The sequence below is a fragment of the Triturus cristatus genome, chromosome 7 (assembly GCF_964204655.1).
Source record: "Triturus cristatus chromosome 7, aTriCri1.1, whole genome shotgun sequence".
NCBI classification, from domain to species: domain Eukaryota; kingdom Metazoa; phylum Chordata; class Amphibia; order Caudata; family Salamandridae; genus Triturus; species Triturus cristatus.
In genome coordinates, this window is record NC_140590.1 from 143,668,307 (window position 1) to 143,690,755 (window position 22,449).

Consider the following 22,449-nt stretch of genomic DNA (forward strand, 5'->3'; position numbering starts at 1 on the left):
CCCCAGGGTCCCTCTGGATTGAAAGGGAATTATTTCCCCAACTTAAAACGCGCCACAGGGCGTGCTTGCACACATCACCTCAGGCCCCGTCCCCTCCCTTCACCACTGTGTAAACGTGCCCTGTTGCCGTTCTAAGTTGAGAGATTAAGTCCCCTTGAATCCTAAGGGTCCCTAGGGTCAAACTAGCCCACTAGGTACCTCCAGTAAGCGCCACAGAGCTGCGTTGCATAGAGGTGTAAATAGGGGCGTGGCCTCAGAACACCTGTCTGCAACGCAGCTCCCTGGCGCATACTGGAGATACCTGTTGGGCTAGTAGGTCCTCAGGGATCCTCAGTATTGAAGGGGAATTAATTCCCCAACTTACAACTGGCCAGGGGGCGCGTTTGCAGAGTGCTGCAAGGAGGGGGCGTGGCCTCCGGCGCGATGTCGGTTTTTTATTTTTTTAAGAAGGAGGGCTGTTTGGCCCCCCTTCTTTTTCTAATTTATTGGCCCTGGGGAGCCCATCCCCCAGGGCCTGCACCCTAATTTTTTTGTTGAAAAAAATGCATTTGGAAGGGGGCCGAGTGGCCCCCCTCCAAAGGCCTTAATCGGCCCCGGGGACCCCAACCCCCGGGTCATGGCCTTTTTTTTTTTAATTCTTGAGGAGGGGGGCTGCGTTGCCCCCCTCCTCAGGCCACTTATGGCCCCGGGGACCCCATCCCCCAGGGCCGGCCTTTGTTTTTTATTATTTTTAAAAAATATATATTTATAGAAACAACTAGGACATGCTGGACAAGCCGTATGTACCTATCACCATGACGATTTGCGTGATATTTATTAAAAGGCGACTATGCATACAATGAATCCACGTGGAATGTATTTACACCGCTAGTGAAGCTCTGACGTGTCTGACGCCCTACCGTGCCTAATCCCGGCGCCCCCGCCGGTGGGTACTCTCCAAGAAGACACCCTTGTCGTTTATTTGTACAAACATGGGTAGCTATTGACGGGCACATTTAATACACACGCACACCAAGCCATTCAAAGGGGATTCGACAAAAATTCGACCAAACTATGCAAGAAAACCCCTCACGGTTAATGAAACACACATCCACCGCCGGATGTGTAATACTTTTTATTTTACTCTCTGGAAAGGAGACGAACCTCACTTGAGAGTCACAGCGTGCTCCTGGCTGAGCCCAATGCTGTGTTACACCCACCAGTGCCCGCCGAGTGCCACACACCTCTTTGTTGTATTCCACCAGCTAGTGCGTATGCTATGACAGTCTCTAGCCCATGTGCACTGTAACACCACCCCGTGAATATGTCATGCCACACTTGCCTTCGCATGGGTTATATTGCCCCATCTAACGTGCCTTCTTCGATGCCTATGTTATAACGCACAGCGCTATGCCATACATATTACAATCTGGGATCCACATCTTTGTCACAGTGCATATGCAACGTTACACTCCCCAGCACATATTTTATATTACAACTTTAGAGACTATTTAGGTTACACAACACTGCCCTGTGCATATTACACTCCAAGGCGCGTATCACATAGCACGCGCTAGTGCCTGTGCTATCTCGCGCTCTCCAATGAATCTGTCATTGCGCACAATGTATTGCATATTATATTTCACGCCCCGGTTCATCTTATATCACACTTTGTGGTGCATAGTTTATACCATATTCTATCTAGTTTTCATTTTCAATCGTGCTCTCAGGACTATGTTCTATATAACACTGCGTCCACCTACCCTTTTCACGGGCATTACATTTTGCGATGGGGGGTGGAGGTCAGGGGGTGTTTCTGCCAAGTGAGCCCGGAGTCACAGTCACAAACGTCCTCTTCTTCCTGAATAAAAGTGAGATTATGCTGCATTACTTGTTCATATTTTAAGTAGTTCGCACAGACACAATGTTTTAAAAACAATAAAGTTCCTAATACCCACCTTCTCTGAACAGTTAGCTTGCTGCCCCAGCCACCTCCTCCCTATCCTCTGTTTTCTGAATCCATGGACTAGCCTCCTCACTCCTGCCATGCATGGTCTGATGTGCTGCCACTGCCCTCCATTTAGCATGATGTACCAGTCCACTCCTCCTGCCCTCCATTGCCCAATTCTATGGCCCATCATTGACCTCCTGCTTAGCCTCTGTGCTTAGCTTGCTGCCCCTATTCTCCTTCCCCCTGCCCTCCGATGTCTTTGTGCATGCCCCTGCTCCATCCTTTTTGCCCACCATGTTCCATGGACCTGCCACTCCTATCTACTCTGTTCTGTTGAGCTGCCACTCCCCTTCCACCAGCCTAGCATTGTCAGATGACTGTAACCTGTCCCTGCCACCTCCACCCTGCCTGTCCACATGCCATGCCCCTATTCCCTTCCTCCTGTCCTCCATGGTCCATTTTACTGCCACACCCTTCTGCCCTCCCTGGTCTGTTGTGCTGCAACTGCTCCTCCTGCCTGCCCCTCACGGTCTGTTGTGAGGCCCCTTCCCCTGAACTCTCTTGTCTGTGCCCAGGTCCTGACCCTCCCTTTTATCCTCCATGGTCCTTTGTGCATGCCCCTGCACCCTCCTTCTTGCCCATCATAGCCCTTGTGCTGCCACTAACCCTCTTGCTTGCCATGCATGGTCCTCTGTGCTGCCATGGTCCCTCCCACCTTCCCTGTGTGGTCAGCTAGCTGCCCCTGACCCACTCCCACCTTCCCTCCATGGTCTGTGTGTATGCCATCATAGTCTCACTGTTGCTCTCCATGGTGTGTCTTGTTTCTAGTGCCCATCCTGCCTGACCTCCATGGTCATCTTGCTGCTCCTGCCCTGCCCCCTTGCCCCCAGCCCCCTGTTTCCATGTGCAGATCCCTATTACCTCCCTCCTGGCTTGTCTGTTCCATTGTAATGCCCCTGATCCGTCCCTCCTGCCCTTTATGGTCTGTTATGCTGCATCTTTCTCTCCTGTCTGTCCACTATGGTCAACTAGCTACCATTGCCTCTTTCCCCTCTGTTCTCTGTTGTCCATGTGCATGGTCCTGTCCCCTCCCTATTGCTTTCTATGGATTGTTGTGCTGCACTCCCGTCCCGCATGCCCTGTGTGGTGTATTGTGCTGCTGCAAACCGTGATGACTGCCCTGTAGGGTCAGTTTGGTGCACCTCTCCATGTCCCTCCTGTCCTCTGTTATCCGAGTCCATGTCCCTACCCCAATTCCTCCTGCCTACCATGATCCAATGTACCACACTTGCGAACATTATGAACTGGGTAAGAGGGAGATTTTGAAAAAAAAACTGGGGTATTGATTTTCCCCTTTGAGTTACATTGAAAAAGAGGAGATTGTAGACAGAAGACAGATCAAATAAAGCCCATTTGAGCTTAAAAACATTGGACGTTTCCTGGCTGAAACGGGTCTGTTGGTATGTATGGTTGTACTACCACTGCCTCTTCCTTCTGCCCACAATGGTCCATTATATTGCAACAGCCTCTCTTGCCAGTCCTGTATTGTTGGTTTGTTGCCCCTGCCCCCTTTCCACTGCCCTCCATAGTCTGTTGTGTTGCCACTGCCCTTCCTCCCTGCCCAGTGTGGTCAAATTGTTGCCTCTGCACTCTCCTACCTGCCTTCAATTTTCAGAGTCCGTGCCCCTGGCCTCTGCCTCTCAACAGTATCCCAATGAACAACTAGATTGCTAACATTCTATATTTATTACAAAAGTGTGGAACGCCTGACGTCATCTTGATGTAATCAAAACTGTAATACCTAGAACATTTCCTTTAGAAATTACATATATGAGAGGGTCTTATTTGCATCAAAATTATGGTTAGTGCTCTAAAAAACTAAAATGAGGACATATTTTCTGAGTTTTCAAATAGCGACAAAGAACTTTTAAATTATTTGTAATCTTTATGTTTTTTTCATCCAGTTGACCACTTGATTAAATGTTGCACTTAGGGGAGAGGATGTGGTGTTACTTCCAGAGCTGCAGACTTTGCAACTGGGGAACCAGGTTGGAGTTTCTGCTTCAACTCAGCATTCTGTGAATCTGCTCAAATCACTTAATCTCCCCATGTCTACAACCAAAATGAATTTGATCTTGTGTGATGTAACCAATGCTCATGTAAAGCACTCCAATACCTGACAAGTCTGCACTATATAAAACTGCAAATACACATAAAATAGGTGTTTTGCACACTTCTGTCATTGGGCTACATGTGGGCTACATCTGGGTGATATTTGTGCTGCATTTGGGCTCTTTTGTCTCTGGTGGCCATCTTGGGGGATTTATTTGTTATGAAGTTTCCTAATTTCCTCATTTACTGCAGTCTCCTCAGTAGGAAATGCTTTCAGTTTTTTACTTTGGTTCCATCAAGAAGGCTTTCAGATGTGTCACACATTTGCCATAAATTCTGAATGTTAGCACTGTAGTTGCTCATTAGATCACTGTAGCAAAGCTACTGCTCACCAGAGACGTCTGCTGCTGGTATTCAAAGTGCATGTTTCAGTCTGCATATCAGAATTTTTTAATGAAATAGAAAAGGATTTGAGAAGTCACTCAAAATGTGCCCTAATTTTTCTTTCTGCAGCGCTAATCATGCTTTCTATGGCAAAATGAACCCCCTCATTTTGTTCCTTTGTAAATTAAATGTTTTAAGTGTTACCACTTTATTCCAATCAAGATGGCTTCAGGTGTGCCATACTTTTGTCATAAGTAAGACTGTTAGCGCTCTAGTTGTTCGTTAGAACACTCTGGGGCATTCTGTCATTGGGCTATACTTGGGCTACATCTGGGTGATATTTGTGCTACATTTGGGCTCTTTTGTCTCTGGTGGCCATTTTGGGAGACTTATTTGTTATGAAGTTTCCTAATTTCTTCATTTACTACAGTCTTCTCAGTAGGAAATACTTTCAGTTTTTTACTTTGATTCCATCAAGAAGGCATTCAGATGTGTCACACATTTGCCATAAATTCAGAATGTTAGCACTCTAGTTGCTCATTAGATCACTGTAGTAAAGCTACTGCTCACCAGGGAAGTCTGCTGCTGGTATTGAAAGTGCATGTTTCAGTCTTCATGTCAGAATTTTTTAATGAAATACAAGAGGATTTGAGAAGTCACTCAAAATGTGCCCTAATTTTTCTTTCTGCAGCACTAATCATACTTTCTATGGCAAAATGAACCCCCTCATTTTGTTCCTTTTTAAATTAAATGTTTTAAGAGTTACCACTTTATTCCAATCAAGATGGCTTCAGCTGTGCAATACCTTTGTCATAAGTAGGACTGTTAGCGCTCTAGTTGTTCTTTGGAACACTCTGGGAAGCTGCAGTAGAGCACAAAGGAATCAACTGACAGTCTCTTCCCTTGTTGGATGTACATGTTTTACTGAGAATGTCAGACTTCATTCTCACATGACTGAGGAAGATAATGTGAATTTACAGAAAATATGCTCTCAGTTTAGCTTATAGATCACCTTCCAAACCTCTGTGGGAAAAGCATGAGAAAATAGTTTTCTCTGAAACAGTATTCGTGATATCACAGCAGAAGGTTTTTTCACATGGTAAAATCACCTTAGAACACAACACAATTCCTAAAATGAGTATGGTACCATCAACAAATGATTTATAATGTAACTAAAGTCTTAAAACCTTCTATTAACTGCAATGCTTTTTAATGAGGTGCTATCATGTATATTGGTCCCAAGATGGCTGCCAACACTTCTTGGATGAAGTACTGACAGCCAATCAGATCTCACGATGAGATGTGTGGTTAGGCTCCGCCCAGATATATCTATCTTTTTAACTCTAATTTTCTCAGGAACTACTTAACAGATTTACACAATTTAAGCAAAAGGCACGAGTCTGAACTGAGGACTACCTCTTTGCCAAATTTGGTGTAATTCTGTTCAGCAGTTCGGACAGTAGCTGCATCAATAGGTCCTACGGGAAAATGCATGAGGAAAACGCGTTTTGGGACCCCCCTTTTTTCTCGGCCCCCGCTTGACGAATCACCGTGAAATTTTAAGTATAGGAGCGGACCGTAGCTGGCCAAAAGTTTGGAAAATTTTGCGAAGATTCATCAATCGGCGCCAACGTTATTCCAAATAGAATGTTGCGGATTTCCTATGGAAAATAGGTCCTAACTATAACTACCTACTGGCGACTGCCAGTAGGTAATAAGACAGTGGAAGAACTGCATCCTGATTAAAAGAAACAGTATACCCAGAAGTATGAGATTTCACAATGAGAGATATTGGAATGTTTAAAGATGTAGCACCTATTAGAATCGTAGTGAGACTTTTGTTGTGTATCTGAGACCACCACCATACAATTTGACTCCACAAACAATTGCAGGAATAACTCCAGTAATTGAAGATATGTTGAGAAAAGGGATTTTGAGGGAGATTATGGGAAGTCCTTGCAACTTTCCGATCATGGGTTTACCGAAACCCAATGGTAAATATCAAATTGCGCAGGACCTCTGAAAGATTAACAGCATTGTTGTTCCATGGTATTAAATCCAGCCACCATACTTTTCCAAATTCCATGTACTGCAGAGTGGTTCGCTGTAGTGGATTTGTGTCAGGCTTTCTTTTCTGTTCCATTGCATGAGGACAGCCAGTACCTGTTTTCCTTTGTGTTGAGAGAGAGAGAGAGTTTTGGCATGGTGCCAAGTTTCACAGGGTTATACAGAGAACCCATCCATTTTCAACGAGATCGTGAAAAAGAATCCGGAGTCCCTGCAGATGCCCTACAGATCAGTTCTTGTACAGTACATAGATGACCTACTTGTGGCATTAGGGACATGAGAAGCTTACAATTGCCCTTTGAAATCACCTGGCTGAAAACTGACATAAAGTATCCCACGATATTGCAATATTGTTAAAGAGAAGTCAAATACTTGAGACGTAGCATTAAAAAAGGGTCAAGATAGGTGCCACCGGAGAGAGTGTATCCCATTTTACAAATGAGCCCATCTAGAACCCAGAGAGAAGTCCCATGTTCCTGTGAATGGTTCGCTACTACAGGCAGTTGATACTGAACTATTCCCTAATGGATAAGGGTCCAATTACCAATTTGACGGTATGATAGCAGACCACAATGCCAAACAGAGCCACTGGCCACCCACCCACTTACGAGTTTCCTAGTAGTCTGACGAGTGGTACTTTGGCATTCCCACTGCAGTTTCTTTCAAAAAGGCACTGCAAGGGGAATGTCAAAGCCCATTCCTGCATGGCATGGTGTGCAGGAAAGAAGGTGCATGCAGTCGGGGGGCACAGCATATGCCCCCTTGCATGCATCCCATAGGTCTGAGGAAAGAGGGTGCACTGTAGGGTCCCCTTTGTATCGTCTCTGCCACTCTTTTCAATGTGGATTCACTGCTGTATTAAAAAAAAATTATTGTATGATTAATTAAAATCTTTACAATTATTCCAAAAAAGTAGTAAAATTAATGTCATTACAATCGCAATTAAAACCAGGCATTAAAATCAACGTTTATAATATCTCATTGGTTATATAGTTTAAAAGAGTGTGTTTAACCAGCACATACGTGTTATAAATACAGTAGTAGCATTTAAATCTATTCCAGCTTCTGTGCTCCTACTTACTAACTAAACTCTTGATCTTTTTTTACATTCAATGCGTATACACACTTGGCGCCGGGGGGCTCAAGACTGGTCGGTCATTCTTCTCTGTTTCCTCCTGATCGGCTTTTCGTAATAGTTTTCTTACCTCAACCAGGTATTTTACTCCCCGGCAGGCCAAAATTATGGAGGAACCATCCAACCAGCGTATCACAGCTTGCCTGCACGTGCGGATATTCAGTTTGTTAAAAATTGGTTTTAAATACCGTTTCCTCAGGAACATAACTGCTGGACACACGCATAATAGGTGGGTTAAAGATTCCTTCGTGTATCCACACAGTCGACACTGTGCAGTTTGTTTAGTATATTTCCAGGATGGCTGTAGATCTTTTGAGTCGTGTTGGCCCATCCGAAAGTCTGTGTAGCCCTTTTTTACATACCGGCTGAAATGTGAGAATAAATATGCTTGCGGTTTTAACAGTTTATAAGAAGTGATGACAGACCACCCGTGCCGACGTTTAAAAATTGTATTTTTGTCTTACAAAAAAGATTTTCTTTTTGCTGCATCGTTGACCGCTTTACTAATACTTGCTTTGTCTGCCCTAGTTTCCCATGCTGTTTGTATTTCCAGGTCAGCCAAACATGTTTTCAAATAACTTCCCCATGAACTTGATATTTCGTGGTCCACCTGGTACTTAATTTCTTCCCAGCATAAGCTATCCATGTTGTCTAGTTCTGCAGAACGGAATTTTTGGCATAGCTTTACAAAGCCGCTCATGCTCCGAAATTTCTGGTTTTGAAGGCCGAATTCAAGCCGAACTTGCGACGGAGAGGCAGACTTTGGCAGGTTGAAACGGCCTAATAAATCTTCGTCTGGAGATTATTTAATAGGACAGCCTCCTTGCCACACTAGGTGACTAACCCGTGTGACAAGGTAGGCAGGATTTGTGCAGCCATCACTTTTAAAAGGTGGTTATAATTTGGGCAATCCAATTTTGTTTTTAGTAGTCTATATGCAAAAATTAGTGATAGCGCTTTGGATTTCATAGCCAGTTTATGCTCCTTATGTGTTATGCCCTGCCCTATTGTTATACCAAGATATTTATATGACCCTTGCTCTTCGACCGTTGCTCCTTTCACCGACCATTTGAATTTGTTTTTTTTAGGATCCACTAGGCGAACGACTTTTGTTTTTGCTTTGTTTAATTCCAAGTTTTCCTGGTCCAAATAGGATACTAGATTATTTATCGCTCTTTGTAGACCTATTGGAGTTTGACTTAGTACAACAATGTTGTCCGCGTATTGTAACACGGTGATCAGATTATTGGCCATTTTCGGCGGGTGACAGTTGGCTGCTTCCATGTTTTTGCTGATATCCGAGAGAAACAAGTTAAATAGGCTTGGTGCTAACACGCAACCTTGCTTTAAACCTTGGTGCGTGTCAATACTCGGAGTTGTACTGCATCCATCGCCTAATTTCACTCTTGCCCAGGTGTCACTATACAAGGCAATTATTGCGTTTAGTAGTTGGCTCGGCAGACCCCATGCATTTAATTTTAACCAGAGACGCTCTCTACTCACTCGATCAAAAGCCGATTTTATGAGAACAAAACATGCATACAGCCGTGTTCTCTTTTTTAAAGCATTTTCTGTTAAAAGCGTCAAGATTGCCAGGTTTATTATTGTGCCCATCCCTTGCCAAAAGCCTGTTTGGAACTTGGGAATTAAGTTCTTGTCGTCCATCCATTCTCGCAGCTGTACAAGGAGGCAAGAAGCATAAAGCTTTGCCTCTACATCAATTAAGGATATCAACCTGTAATTCAAAGGCTTGCGATGATCTCCCTGTTTAAATATTGGGTGGATTATATTCCCTTTCCATGAATCTGGGACATCGGACTGTGCATATATCTGGTTGAAGAGAGGCGCTAGATTCTCCGAACAATGATTCACTGCAGTGGTTAGGGTCAGAGTGGGAAAACTTATAATAAGCTTGGTGGGCTGCACCGACATCTACAAGCTTGTTATGGGTTCAAGACCGCCGCACCAGTGCTTGCGGCTGTAGCGGTCCGCTCATGGTCCGACCGCTGAACTCAAAATATGGTGGTCGGACCAATTGTGTGGCAGTCCCTGACTGCCACCACATTTCCACTACGAGTTTGGTCGCCCATGGGGCCACCAAACTCGTATTTAGACCCTAAGCCTTCACTGTGGCTGGCACACAAAGATGTGCCTGATCCCCTTCCATGTTACAACGAACTGAGAGAAAGTCTCTATATTGCCCTGGCACCAGGAATGCCTGATTACAGTAAGATGTTTAGATTATTTTCCAGTGAGAGCAAGAGCTGCGCTCTCACAGTACTTACTCAGATGCATGGAGATTCATGAAGACCAGGGTCAACCACACTGAACCCTGCAGCCTCAGGACTTCCCAGCTGCCTTAAGCTGTTGCGGCAGTGGAGGTCAGTATTGAGAGATGTGAGAGTATAGTGATGGGACATTCTTTAACGGTTATGGTCCCTCACTCTGTAGAAATTTTGATTACCAGATCAAAAACCCAATGCATGACAAATAGAGGACTCATTAGGTGTGAACAACAGTTATTCTTTAAAGAAAATGTGGTGTTGAAACAATGTCAGAATCTCAGTCCTTCAACCCTAATGCCTATAAATGAGTATTTCAAGTGATGATGTTGAACATGATTCTAGAGAGTCACAGACTTAGGTCAATGTCCAACATACAAAATTAATCTTTACGTAATTTATGTTTATGGCTCTTGATTGAAAAACAATTAAGGTACCCTTAGAGCAGCGTAAGCTCCATGGCTTCAAAATGTTACCTCCACGCAAAGTGCAGAACAGATTGCCCTTACAAGAGCCAGCAGTTTAACAGCCAAATTGAGAGTGCCTATATTTACTTATAGTCAGTATGGCTTTGGTGTCGTCCATGATTTTGGACAGTTATGGTCCCAGAGGGGTTTCATGACCTCTTTAGGAACTTCGATTAGAAATGGGGTTCATGTCAGAAATTTGATCGAAAGCACAACAGCTGCCAGCAGAAGTGGCAATGGTTAAATGTGCAGCTCACAGGAGAGACAATGGATACTTCACAGAGGGAAACAGATATGCTGATGAAGTTGCATGATATTGTGCACTTGTGGCCTGCACATTTAATTGGATTTACACAGATGAGTCGGAAGAAGACGCTGCTTTATAAATGTTGTTGTCAGTAGCCGATACCTGGGAAGCATTGAAAGAATTGCAGGAAAATGTTACAGAAGTAGAACAGGGTTGGATCAGAGCAGGATGTGAGGAAAATGCATGATATCTGGCTATCAACAGATGGAAGACAAGTATTGCCAGATAGTTTACTGTTCCCCATGACACAACCTTACCATGGTGCAACACACATAGGGAGAGATGCAATGGTGAGGCTGTTCAGACAGAATTGGTTTAATTCCAAATTCAGAATGTTTGATGTGTAACATGTCAACAGATGAATGCATGCAAAAAGACACCAGTGACACTGAGCCAAGTAAGGAGATCAGGTGGTCCCTTCAACAGGATGCAGATGGACTTTACTGAGATTACTTTTTGTAACGGGTTGAGATACGTCCCGGTTAAAGTGTGCATTTTCTCTTGATGGGTGGAAGATTACCTAACACGGAGAAATGACAGTCTCACTGTATGTAGCTAAACTGGTAATGAGTGAGCTAATATGTGTGAGAAGTTGGCCTGGCATATGCTGGTCACTAGTTATAGTGGCCACCTTGCACCAGTCCAATTCAACTCTTGGTAGATAGGTTTAAAGACAACCTTTTAAAGAAAGCCATCCTAGTGGTAGCTGTGGAGAGCAGCCTTCAGGCTAAGTCTCTGAGGAATGTAAAGCAGCTTGTTTTACCTTATAATCTCTTGAATTACCAAATGAAAGGACACCACACAGGTATATATATCAAATATATATGTATTTATTTCTAGACACACTCTACTAATCTCTTTATGAGATTAGAGCCAGGTAAACATTCAAAAGATCAACAGTTCTCAATAAATTAAGCACAAATATGGCTGGAGCCCTAGGGGCATACCAGACCATATACTAAGAAAATGGGTTAACGAACTCGACTTGCAAAATGACAAACCCTAGGCCCTTGGGAATCACTGGGGCTTCACTACTGCAGTGGTAGCAGGTAAGTCACAAGCCCACGGGAGACACGTGCAGTGTCTAAACACAGCCGCGGGTTTCCTATTAGTTACAATGGAGCAAGTCGCGGTTTGCATTTTAAAGTTTTAGGGCACTTCGAGGAAGTCAACAAGCAAGCCACTTACAAGGTAAGTATTTCGAGGGCCAACACACACTTGGGCACCGGAGTGCACGAGTTACCCCACCCAGGGAAGCCGGGTGCATAGGTGTCTTTTGGTGTCGGGTCGAGATGCTGTTTTCAATGGAGATCACTGAAGACTTGCTGCTTGCGACGACTGAAGAGGTGTCCGCTGGAATCCGAAGATGGATTGAAGATAAAGAGGACCTGAAAATTGAGGGGACAGTGTTCAAAGTCACTTGCCAGTGGCCGGTGGCCAGCAAGATGGGTGACCACAGCTGTTGCGTCGCTTCAGGTCGTCGAGGGTGTTTTGTCTCTTCGCTCACGAGATCCAGGAGGGATCGAAGATGACCAACAGCTGGATTTGGAGGGTCCCACAACGTCTGCAGCTGATGGCGGTGTTGGCCACTGGATTGGAGCCAACAAGCCTTGGCAACCGCAAGTCTTGTGTGGACTAAAGATAGTCGATGGTGCGGACCAGCAAGGTCCGACGGACTCACCCAGCGAAGGTGAGTGAGGGCAGGCCCGGAGCAACCAGAAGAGCCCTTGAAGTTGGGTAGAAAGTCTTCAGGGGAGTCACTAGCCAACGGGCAAGCAACCACAAAGACGCCTTCACATGAAAAGTTTCACAGGTGCCCACGGTCACTCGGGACGGAGTGGGCAGCTGATTTTTGGAACAAGACCTGCTAGGGACTAGGGCCACAAGTGTTCCAAAGCACATGTTTGTTGAACGTTGTTTAGGGTTTGCACTCGAAATCAGTGCACGGTTCCCAGGTATTGCAGTTCCTCGTCACTCGTGGTGTCCAGATGCCACAGCTTCACTAGGGACTCAAAATGGCCGTCGAGAGGTCAGGAAATCCACTTCTGGGGTCACAGGGACTTCGGACTCCCCGGGAGCGTCAAAGTTTGCAACCATCGTTGAAGGTTTTTGGTGCCTGCCAAGCAGGGGAATCACTCCTTGACTCCAAGGGTTATTCTTCAGTCTTCCAAAGTGTTGGACTTGGCCCTTTTTGCAGGGTCATCCCTAAACTTTTTGCCTTCCTCCGGTATTTTTTCTGACCTGGTGTTGGCTGTTTTATGACTCTGGGCGCCTTACCACTGCTGACCAGTGCTAAGGTGCATATGCTCTCCCTATGGTAAAATGTATACCTTTATTGGTGTCCATGTTTGGCTTATTCGGTTTACTATCAGCCCCTAGTAAAGTGCACCAGGAGTGCCAGGGCTTGTAAATGCGAATGCTGCTGGTGGGCCTGCAGCGCTGGTTGCACCACCCACAGAAGCGGCCTTGTAAAATGTGTCTAGGGTCTGCCACTGCAGAACCTGCGTGCAGTCTGGTACTGTCGCACTGACTGCGCAAGTGCCCCCACTTGCCAGTCCCTAAACCTTCCCTTAACTACATGTTAGCCACCCATCTAGTAGGCCCCAGTGTATACTCTACTAATCTTTTTATGAGATTAGAGCCAGGTAAACATTCAAAAGATCAACAGTTCTCAATAAATTAAGCACAAATATGGCTGTAGCCCTAGGGGCGTACCAGACCATATACTAAAATAGTGGGTTAACAAACTCGACTTGCAAAAGTAAGAGGCCTAGGGCCTTGGGAATCGCTGGGACTTCACTTCTGCAGTGTTAGCAGGTAAGTAATCAGCCCACAGGATGCGCGTGCAGTGTCTAAACACACACGCGGGTTTTCAATGCGTTTCAAAGGCAAATGTCGCGGTTTGTATTTTACAGTTCTAGGGCACTTCGCAAAAGTCAACAAGCAAGAAACTTACAGGGTAAGTATTTTGAGAGCCAACACACCCTTGGGCACCGGAGTGCACGAGTTACCTCACCCAGGGAAGCCGGGTGCATAGGTGTCCTTTGGTGTCGGGTGGCGATGCTGTTTTCAATGGAGATCCTTGAAGACTTGCTGCTTGTGACGACTGGAGAGGTGTCCATTTGAATCTGACGATGGATTGGAGTTGCAGAAGACCTAGAAATTGAGGGGACAGAGTTCAGAGTCACTTGCTAGTGACCGGTGGCCAGCAAGAAGGATGACCACAGCTGTCGCGTCTCTTTAGGTCGATGATGGTGTTTTGTCTCTTCGCTCACGAGGTCCAGGAAGGCTCGACGATGACTAGCAGCTGGATTCGGGAGGTCCCACAACATCTGCAGCTGTCGACGGTGTCGGCACCCGGATTGGAGCCAACAAGCCTTGGCAGCCGCAAGTCTTGTGTAGAGTAAAGATTGGCAATGGTGCAGACCAGCAAGGTCTGATGGACTTACCCAGCAAGGGTAAGTGAGGGCAGGCCCAGAGCAACCAGGCGAGTCCTTGAAATTGATGTGGAGGTCTTCAGGTGAGTTACTAGCCAACGGGCAAGCAACCACGAAGACGCCTTTGCAGGAAAAGTTTAACAACAGCCCATGGTCACTCGGGACGGGGTAGGTCGCTGAAATTCGGTACGAGACCTGCTAGGGATTCGGACAACAAGTGGTCCAAAGCAGAACTTCGTTGGACCTAGTTTAGGGCTTGCACTCGAAATCAGTGCATGGTTCCCTGGTATTGCTGTTCCTCGTCACTCGTGGGGTCCAGATGCCACAGCTTCGCTGGGGACTCAAAATGGCCGTCGAGAGGTCAGGAAATCTGCTTCAGGGGACGCAAGGACTTTGGGCTCTGGCAGGAGCGGTAAAGTTTGCAACTGTTGTAGAGAGTTTTGGTGCCTGCCAAGCAGGGGAGTTACTCCTTGACTCCAAGGGAGATTCTTCAGTCTTCCAGAGATAGTGGACCGTCGAAGGGCCAGGATTCTTCTTAGTTGAGCGTCGTCCAGGTGTAATCTAAATTGCATTGGCAATGTGTGGTATCTTATAGTGAAAAGATGGGAGGGACTAGCTCTATGACCCCTCCTCTAGGAGGGTCAGGGTAGTGGGTGGTTACACCCACTTCCCTTTGTCCAGTTTCGCGCCAGAGCAGGGGCAGGTAGCCCCTGAACCTGTTTGAGCTGGCATATGCACAGAGGAGCCTACTGCTCCCCCAGTGCAGTACTTCAAAGCACTCTAAGAGTGCACCCACCCAGCTCCAATACACTAAATCCTGTCTGGGAGGTGGTGACACCTCCCTGTGACAGGAAACCCTTTGTTGGGCTCCCTCCACTGCGAGTTTTGGTCAGCAGCAGGAGGGCAGCCCGGTGTCTGTGCTGGTGGCATCCATTTTGTGATGCCAGGGCTCTGAAAGATTTCTACCGTGTAGTACAGGGTGTACATGTCGTCCCCTCTAGAAGGGTGGGATCCTACTCCCACACCAGTTACTGGTGTGGGGGTAGGATTCCAAGTTGTTTGACACCAAACACAACATGTTTTGATGCAGTCTTCCAAAGTTAGCATTTACCACGAGGTTATAATGCACTTAAGAGTATATGGTTTAACCGCATCCACAAACAGCAGCAGAGAATAGACTCTGCCAGCTGCAGAGGGGTCCTGCTCAGGCAGAACCACCCCCTCACATAGTAAACCAAGCACCCTGCCCTTGGGATTGATAGGGCCTACCATAGGGGTGACTGATAGGTTTATATGTGTGTGTATGGTGAGATATAGGAACCTATACCTCAGTGAGGAGTGCTAACACTACCTCACACAGGCTGCAGTAGCAGGCCTGTGGTGTCAGATTGTGAGTGCTTCCCAGGGGTGGCATAATACATGCTGCAGCCCCTGGTAGGCCTGTGAAGTACCAATGCCCTAGGTACCTAAGGTACCATATACTAGGGGCTCTTAAGGTACCACAGTATCCAATCACTAGTGCATCTAATGTACACCAAGTTGTTTAGAGAGATCAGTTAGACTGGGGCCCTGATTAACAGGGACCCAGCCAGACTATAGCCAGAAACCAGTGTATACATCAGACAAAAAGTGGGGGCAACACAAGTGCAGATCCTACTCTCCTACAATATGTATACACGGGCTACCGTGTTCTCTGGAATCGGATCAGGGAACTGATTTCATTATTTAAGATCCTGAGAATGGTTTGCGCAGCATTACAGACTGAGCATAGATTACACTATAGTTACCAATCAGAGGCTTCTGGAATAGTGGAAGAGATCAACGTGAGAGGTGTGGTGTGGCGCAGCGGCCAGATCGGCTGACTCTGGAGTGGGGACTCATGGTTCGATCCCAGTCTCCGGCAGCTAAGCTCAGCATCATTTGACTCTGGGCAATAGCTCACTTAATCTCCCTGCCAGCCCCCGCACCTTGAACCCTTAAGGGGTGATATGTTCACACTTTACAAGTATGGATTATTATTATTATTGTTATTAACGGAACCATAAAATCCTGAGTGGCCAAAGTTTGTGCATTCACTTCAATCAAATGGCCTAATGCTTTGCCTTTGGTGTTGATGAGTATTCAAAACAGTCCTGACAGGAAGAAAGGGTTATCTCCTCTGGAAATTCCAATGGGGCAAGCGATTAGACTACCTGCTATGTCTGCAAATGCAGTTTTGAGCAAAACACATGACATGATGCTCGACTACTGCAAAGGATTGGCTGATGTGGTGCCTTTTGTTTCTCACCAGATTGAAGCTATAAATTTAAATCTGCATCAGGAGCAGTGCCATGACCTCAGTCCTGGTGACTGGGTGGTGGTGAAAAAAACACGTCCGGAAGTCTTGTCTGGAACCGAGATGGAAAGGACCCTCCCAGAAGAAATCCTATCTCATGACTATAAATATAGCATGAAATCTTCATGAGCAGCCCCAAAACACTCTTTTCAAACAGTGCATTCAGGGAAGCTCAAAGATCTGCATGGCTGTAATCCAGCCAGATAGTACATCGCTCAAAGTGGATTTTCTTTAGTTTTGAATTGTTACATTTCATTTTGCTTATTGAGTGTTTATTACTATTTACTGGGTGTGGATTGTCATAGCTGCATAAATTGTGTAGGTTGGTTCCAATGTTAACGAATCTACTTGGAGAATCCTGTAATTACTGTTACTGCTACATTTTGCAATGATCCTAAGCGTGTCATTTATTTTGGGGTCAATGACAAACCCAGGTACAGCATGCTGCAAATTTCCAATGCATTTCTCTATGCACTTGTACAATGATACTTATGTCTATTTCATTGACAAGCCTCCCAATGGCTGGGTACAGCAATTGGCCATATCATATAGCTCTAATACGTATGCAAACATGGCAAATCCATTGATGTCATGTTTGCATTAATGCAATACAGAATGCAACAAAAATATTTGTTATTGCATTGCATTGCGATTTAATTTATATAGCCCTGACTACCTCTAATGTGCCACTGAAGTGTTTCACGGCGAATAGCACATTATTACGGAGCCCAGTTTAGTGGTTAATCCAGTGGTTATTGATTATTGTTGGTCATTGATATTAGTCCTGTGCTCTCAAGGAGACCATTCCATGCATTTACGCCATTCACTTTGCGGTAGGTTAGATTAAGAGGCTCTTTCTTCATCATCTTGGGTTTTTCCTCTACCCACAACCACAAGCAATCACCCTCCACTAGCGCACACACCTCCAGAGGGCGCTCCCTGGAATCCACCTTCTAATTTTATGCCAACCCCATACTTGCGCCCTCTTTGGACATAAGGCCGCATTATACATGGAGCGCATTTTCCTTCATTGCACTGGGTGCACCTTTGCAAATGTGCGCCCAGTGCAATGAAGGGTAAATGCACCAATTTATGATGAATGCTATGCCCTCCAGACAGCCACAAACTTGTGCTGCCCTGGGGCAGAGCATTCATGTGAAAAACGGAGCATCTGCTTTAAACCGCTCAATGTTTTCACAGTGCAGACGGCAACCTACCTGCACTTTGAATGTGGATTAGAGATCCCCTTGCAGGTGGATACAGTAAGTGACTGCACCTGCTTGCAAGGGAATGCCTTTGAGATCCATAGGACCTCCTCCCCCCTCCAGAGGGCTGCCCTTAGGGGGCACACTGACAGTGCACCACCTTTTAGGTGGCCCATTGTCAGTGCGCCTCCTGAGAGCTTCTTTGCCTCTTCACCTGCATCCTTAATATGGCGCTGGGGCAAATTGATTCTCTCATTTGCATAGGGCTATGCTACCATGCAAATGAGGGAATGCCGCCTGAAGATTGCCCTGGTGCTTTATGGGTGCAGAGCTATTGGTATTACAGAAGGGGGTCACTCAAATGTCTGCAGCCCCTTCTGTAATGACAAAGGGGCAGATTTATGAGCCCCTTGCGCCACTTTTGCGTCACTTTTCCCATGTTAAAAGTGACGCAAAAGTGGTGCAAGGGGCTCATAAATCTGCCCCTAAGTGTCCTGGGGTGTGCAAGCAGGCGCAAACACCCGTTGCACCACCTGGGGTCACTTTGTGTGATACGGGTCCCAAACAAACTCCAAGCTCTGAAAGCAAGCAGGGAAGGACGCTGATGCGGCAGATGAGGCAAATGCCACAGCTCTCCAGCAGCTGTAGGTCGGAGCCCTCAGTACGGGCTGGGAAGACCTTGCCACTGCTGTTTGTACCAAGCTACCTGCTAGAGTCAGTGGCGTATTGCAAAATGTTGGGGCCCCTCTGTAGAATGTGAAGAGGGGCCCGAGTCTCCCATGTCTCACAGATATTCATTATCCTTGGACATAATCCGAGTCCTCTGTAGAACTAATTCGTCTTCTGGAATTAGCATTTTCCTCTTGAGGCTGGTGAATGTTACATTCAAAATGAGTTCGATATTAGACTCTGTGATCACAAAGGGCTAAATAATTATAGGAAATATAGAAAACATGGGTAGCAGTTACACTGCAGAATTAGGATCTAATCATATCTTCCGCACGTGACCACATTTTGTGATTTTCGGTCCATCATTCATTCTCCTGATCCATCAGTTCATGCTCTGATCTGCAGACCTGTGGCACTCATAGTGATGGTTTAAGCTACCCACCCTGGTGTTAAGTGATATTTGATCCATCAGTTCATGGTCTAACCTGCAGGCATAGGGTACTCTTAGCAATGGTTTAAGCTACCCACCCTGGTGTTAAGTGATGTTTGATCCATCAGTTCATGTTCTGATCTGCAGACCTGTGGCACTCATAGTGATGGTTTAAGCTACCCACCCTGGTGTTAAGTGATGTTTGATCCATCAGTTCATGCTCTGATCTGCAGACCTGTGGCACTCATAGTGATGGTTTAAGCTACCCACCCTGGTGTTAAGTGATATTTGATCCATCAGTTCATGGTCTAACCTGCAGGCATAGGGTACTCTTAGCAATGGTTTAAGCTACCCACCCTGGTGTTAAGTGATGTTTGATCCATCAGTTCATGTTCTGATCTGCAGACCTGTGGCACTCATAGTGATGGTTTAAGCTACCCACCCTGGTGTTAAGTGAGGTGCGATCCATCAGTTCATGGTCTGATCAGCAGACATAGGGCACTTTTAGTGATGGTCTAAGCAACACACCCTGGCGTTAATGATGTGTGATCCATCAGTTCATGGTCCAATCTGCAGGCATGTGGCACTTTTCTTAATGGTTTAAACTACCCATCCTGGTCTTAAGTGATGTGTGATCCTTAGATCACGGTCCGACATGCAGACTTGTGGCACTCTTAGTGATGGTTTAAGCTACCCACCCTGGTGTTAAGTGAGGTGCGATCCATCAGTTCATGGTCTGACCTGCAGGCATAGGGCACTTTTATTGATGGTCTAAGCAACACACCCTGTCGTTAAGTGATGTGTGAAAACTGGACATCCGCGACGGTAGGTCAGTCACACCTGACATTCTGCAGATTCACTCCCGGGGAGGCAATCAGACTTCCATTCATCTGAGGTCGGTAAATTGAGTACCACTGCATAATGACAACATGTTATGCAGACATGTGACAGAACAGATCTGCAGTACGAAGCGGCACATAAAACAAGTTTACCTTCTGTGTTACTCGTATTTCAGTGCGCTACAGGTATGGAAGGAGAACTCACGTTTCACATCCAGTGTTATCTCACTTTCTGAGCTTGCCCTGGTATCCTTCTCTCTGCTCAGCAGGCATCGCAGTACCTTCTGGTCATGTTGCCAGGAAGGAGTAAACTTCAGTGTGTTTGTTGTCTTCAAGGCGCTTATGGACTCCTGAAGCTGAGTGCCATTTTCTCCTTGCACAGGCCCTTCCCAGCGGAGCTGCATTGGGTACTCTGGGCAGTGGTAATCTATGGAACAAGTAATACTTGTAGGCTTTAACTCTGCAATCCCGGAGGCTGCAACAACTATGTGAGGCTTTGGAGGATAATCTGTGAAAAGAAAGAAAGAGAGAATAAACTTCATAGAGTAGTGAGCAAATAATTAATCACATATTGCAGTCATACAGAAATCGATCCATAGGTGAAGACTGACCGTCCAAAACCTAAGGAATGAGAGAATTAATGCATTACCTTACCTTTTACGGGCATGTGTTTGTTGACCCGCTGTCCATTGTTAAGGCATGTTAGTGTGTTTGTGCTCTGGTATATTTGCAGTCATGGTTCCAGGAGGCGTTAGCCTGAGAACTCACCCACAAGGTGGCGCAGTGTGCCTCTGCACACTGCTCCTGAGATTGGTGTCTGAATGAGGCAGAAAGTGTTGCCATGAATTACTTGTACCTAGTAAGAATCTGGAGCGGCTGGAATGTGATTGGCCCACTCTGCTTCCTGAATAGCTGATAAGTGAGACGTGTTGTTAGGTCCAACTTTAGCGGCAGCCCACATGTGCTGCCCGCTCTGCGAGGCATGCAGTAGTCCAGTTTGGGGTGACAAGCTGCCCTCACTCTCCGCCCATATTTTTCATTGGCTTTTGTGTTTGTCCTTCGTAAACTGTCTTCTGATTGATAATGAGGCTTGTTAGTCCCACCTTATTATGCCATGTCGTCATTTGCATCCTTCCGTGGCTACTGGCCCCTTTACTTCGAGTGCTACACTGTACAGACGTGCACTATTTTTTCGGTGCCTGCTTCCCTAAACTCCTGTTATCTGTGCCTTCTCGCACCCCCTGCCCCCTACCCACACTCCCCCCTCCCCCGCACTCCTGTCCGTGCATTCTCGCCCCCCTACCCCCGCCCGCCCATTTGCAATGCAATAGGTCTAGCATAAATGCAAGTCCTATTGCTTTGCAAATGCTTGTTTGTTGGATCCTTTGTGCTGTGGAAGCCTTTGTCAGCACAGCTAAAGCAAGACACACAGACAGTCTGTTCGCTTTAGGACAATAAATTAAGATCAACTGGATTGTGCTGGTCTTTGTGTGCCCTGGCCCTCGTAAACTGGACCTCTATCATTTACTTAAGCACTTTAAGTCCATAGGTGGTGGTGGGATAAATGCATAAATTAAAGTAGCCACTAACTAGAACAAGCATTGGCATAGCCGATAGGTCTCACCTTTGGGACCTTATAAGTGTTTAGCCATGCAACAGTTGATGTTGTTGCACCAAGGATATTGTGCTGGATAACCAAACACTTATAAAGTCCAAACCTTAGAAATTGCTTGGGCTGGGGGTCCCTGACTTCCAATAAAGACTCACTGGGGGTCCCTGAATTCAAGTGATGATTCAATGGGGAGTCCACAGAAGTCAAAATGTTAAGAACCCCTGCTGTAGCTCAAACATTTAATCTCATCTCTAACTGTGAAAGAAGCTCATTCCCTTACAAGTGACAGAAATGCTAAGACTGTGGCATCTCTTCCTGCCACGTCACTCAGAACCACGTCACTGCGCACTGTCTACATGCATTGCCTATGCTAACGAGTCCTCCTGTTTTTTTCGGACTCAGGTCTCATAATTAGGTTTTTAGTAGTGCAGTTTCATGGTTTGAAGAAGTATGCTGTTACATACAGTCCTGGTTACATACTCTAATTTGTGACTGTCACGTTAGCCACATTGGCCTGGCCACAGGAGCTTTAAGTACAGTCAGTGCTGTTAAGTCGAGCATTATTGGCAGCACACTGAGGGCGCTATCGGCAGCCGTTGCTGTCCATATGTCTATTAATGCTCAAAACGTATTAAAAGCAAGTAAAAGTTGCGGGAAACAAGTAGCAACCCCCTCCACCGTTATGCTGTTCCTGTTTTGCTGCGGTGGCTGCGAGATGATCATTTCTGCTGAGCACCTGCTATCCACGAGCAGCCAGCATTACATGAAATGAGGCCATGAGTGCATGTAACCGCTTGCAAACCACGAGGCTTCACAACTCGATATTGTGCGCTCAATTATTGAGGCATTGTACCAACCTTTACATTTCTAAACGTGCCCAGAGCCGTAAAAAGCAAATGCTAAACATGTTCTTAGGTGGCCGGGCCCTGAGCGGGGGCCAGTTTACCTTGTGGTGGTAGGGCATTCATTGACACGCTCAGTCATCCAAGCTAGAGGTGCAGGGCCTGGGGCGACCACTTACAACAGAGAATTCAGCTGCCAGGACTCAGAAGTCCCCAGACGGATTTAGTCATCGAAAACTTCTTTGCGATCTTGTGACCAGTCCTGTGTTGCAGGCACTCTCAGGATGAGGGTCGGAACTGGTCTCGCTCCATGTCTGTGCTTGAACTGGGGCGACGTGCACGTGATGGATTGAGTTTTGGAATTTGGAATCCCCTTGCTACAGGGAGGGGAGGGGC

General features: G+C 46.1%; 1 protein-coding gene across 2 annotated transcripts in view; it reads right to left on the minus strand.

Moving 5' to 3' along the window:
• LOC146809060 (B-cell receptor CD22-like) overlaps positions 1-22,449 on the minus strand; it is a 500,036-nt gene that overhangs the window by 286,860 nt on the left and 190,727 nt on the right. For both annotated transcript variants that reach the window (XM_085615862.1, XM_085615861.1), the window contains exon 4: positions 19,805-20,107. In XM_085615862.1, coding sequence (XP_085471988.1) covers positions 19,805-20,107 — 303 coding nt within the window. The remainder of the gene's footprint in view (positions 1-19,804; positions 20,108-22,449) is intronic.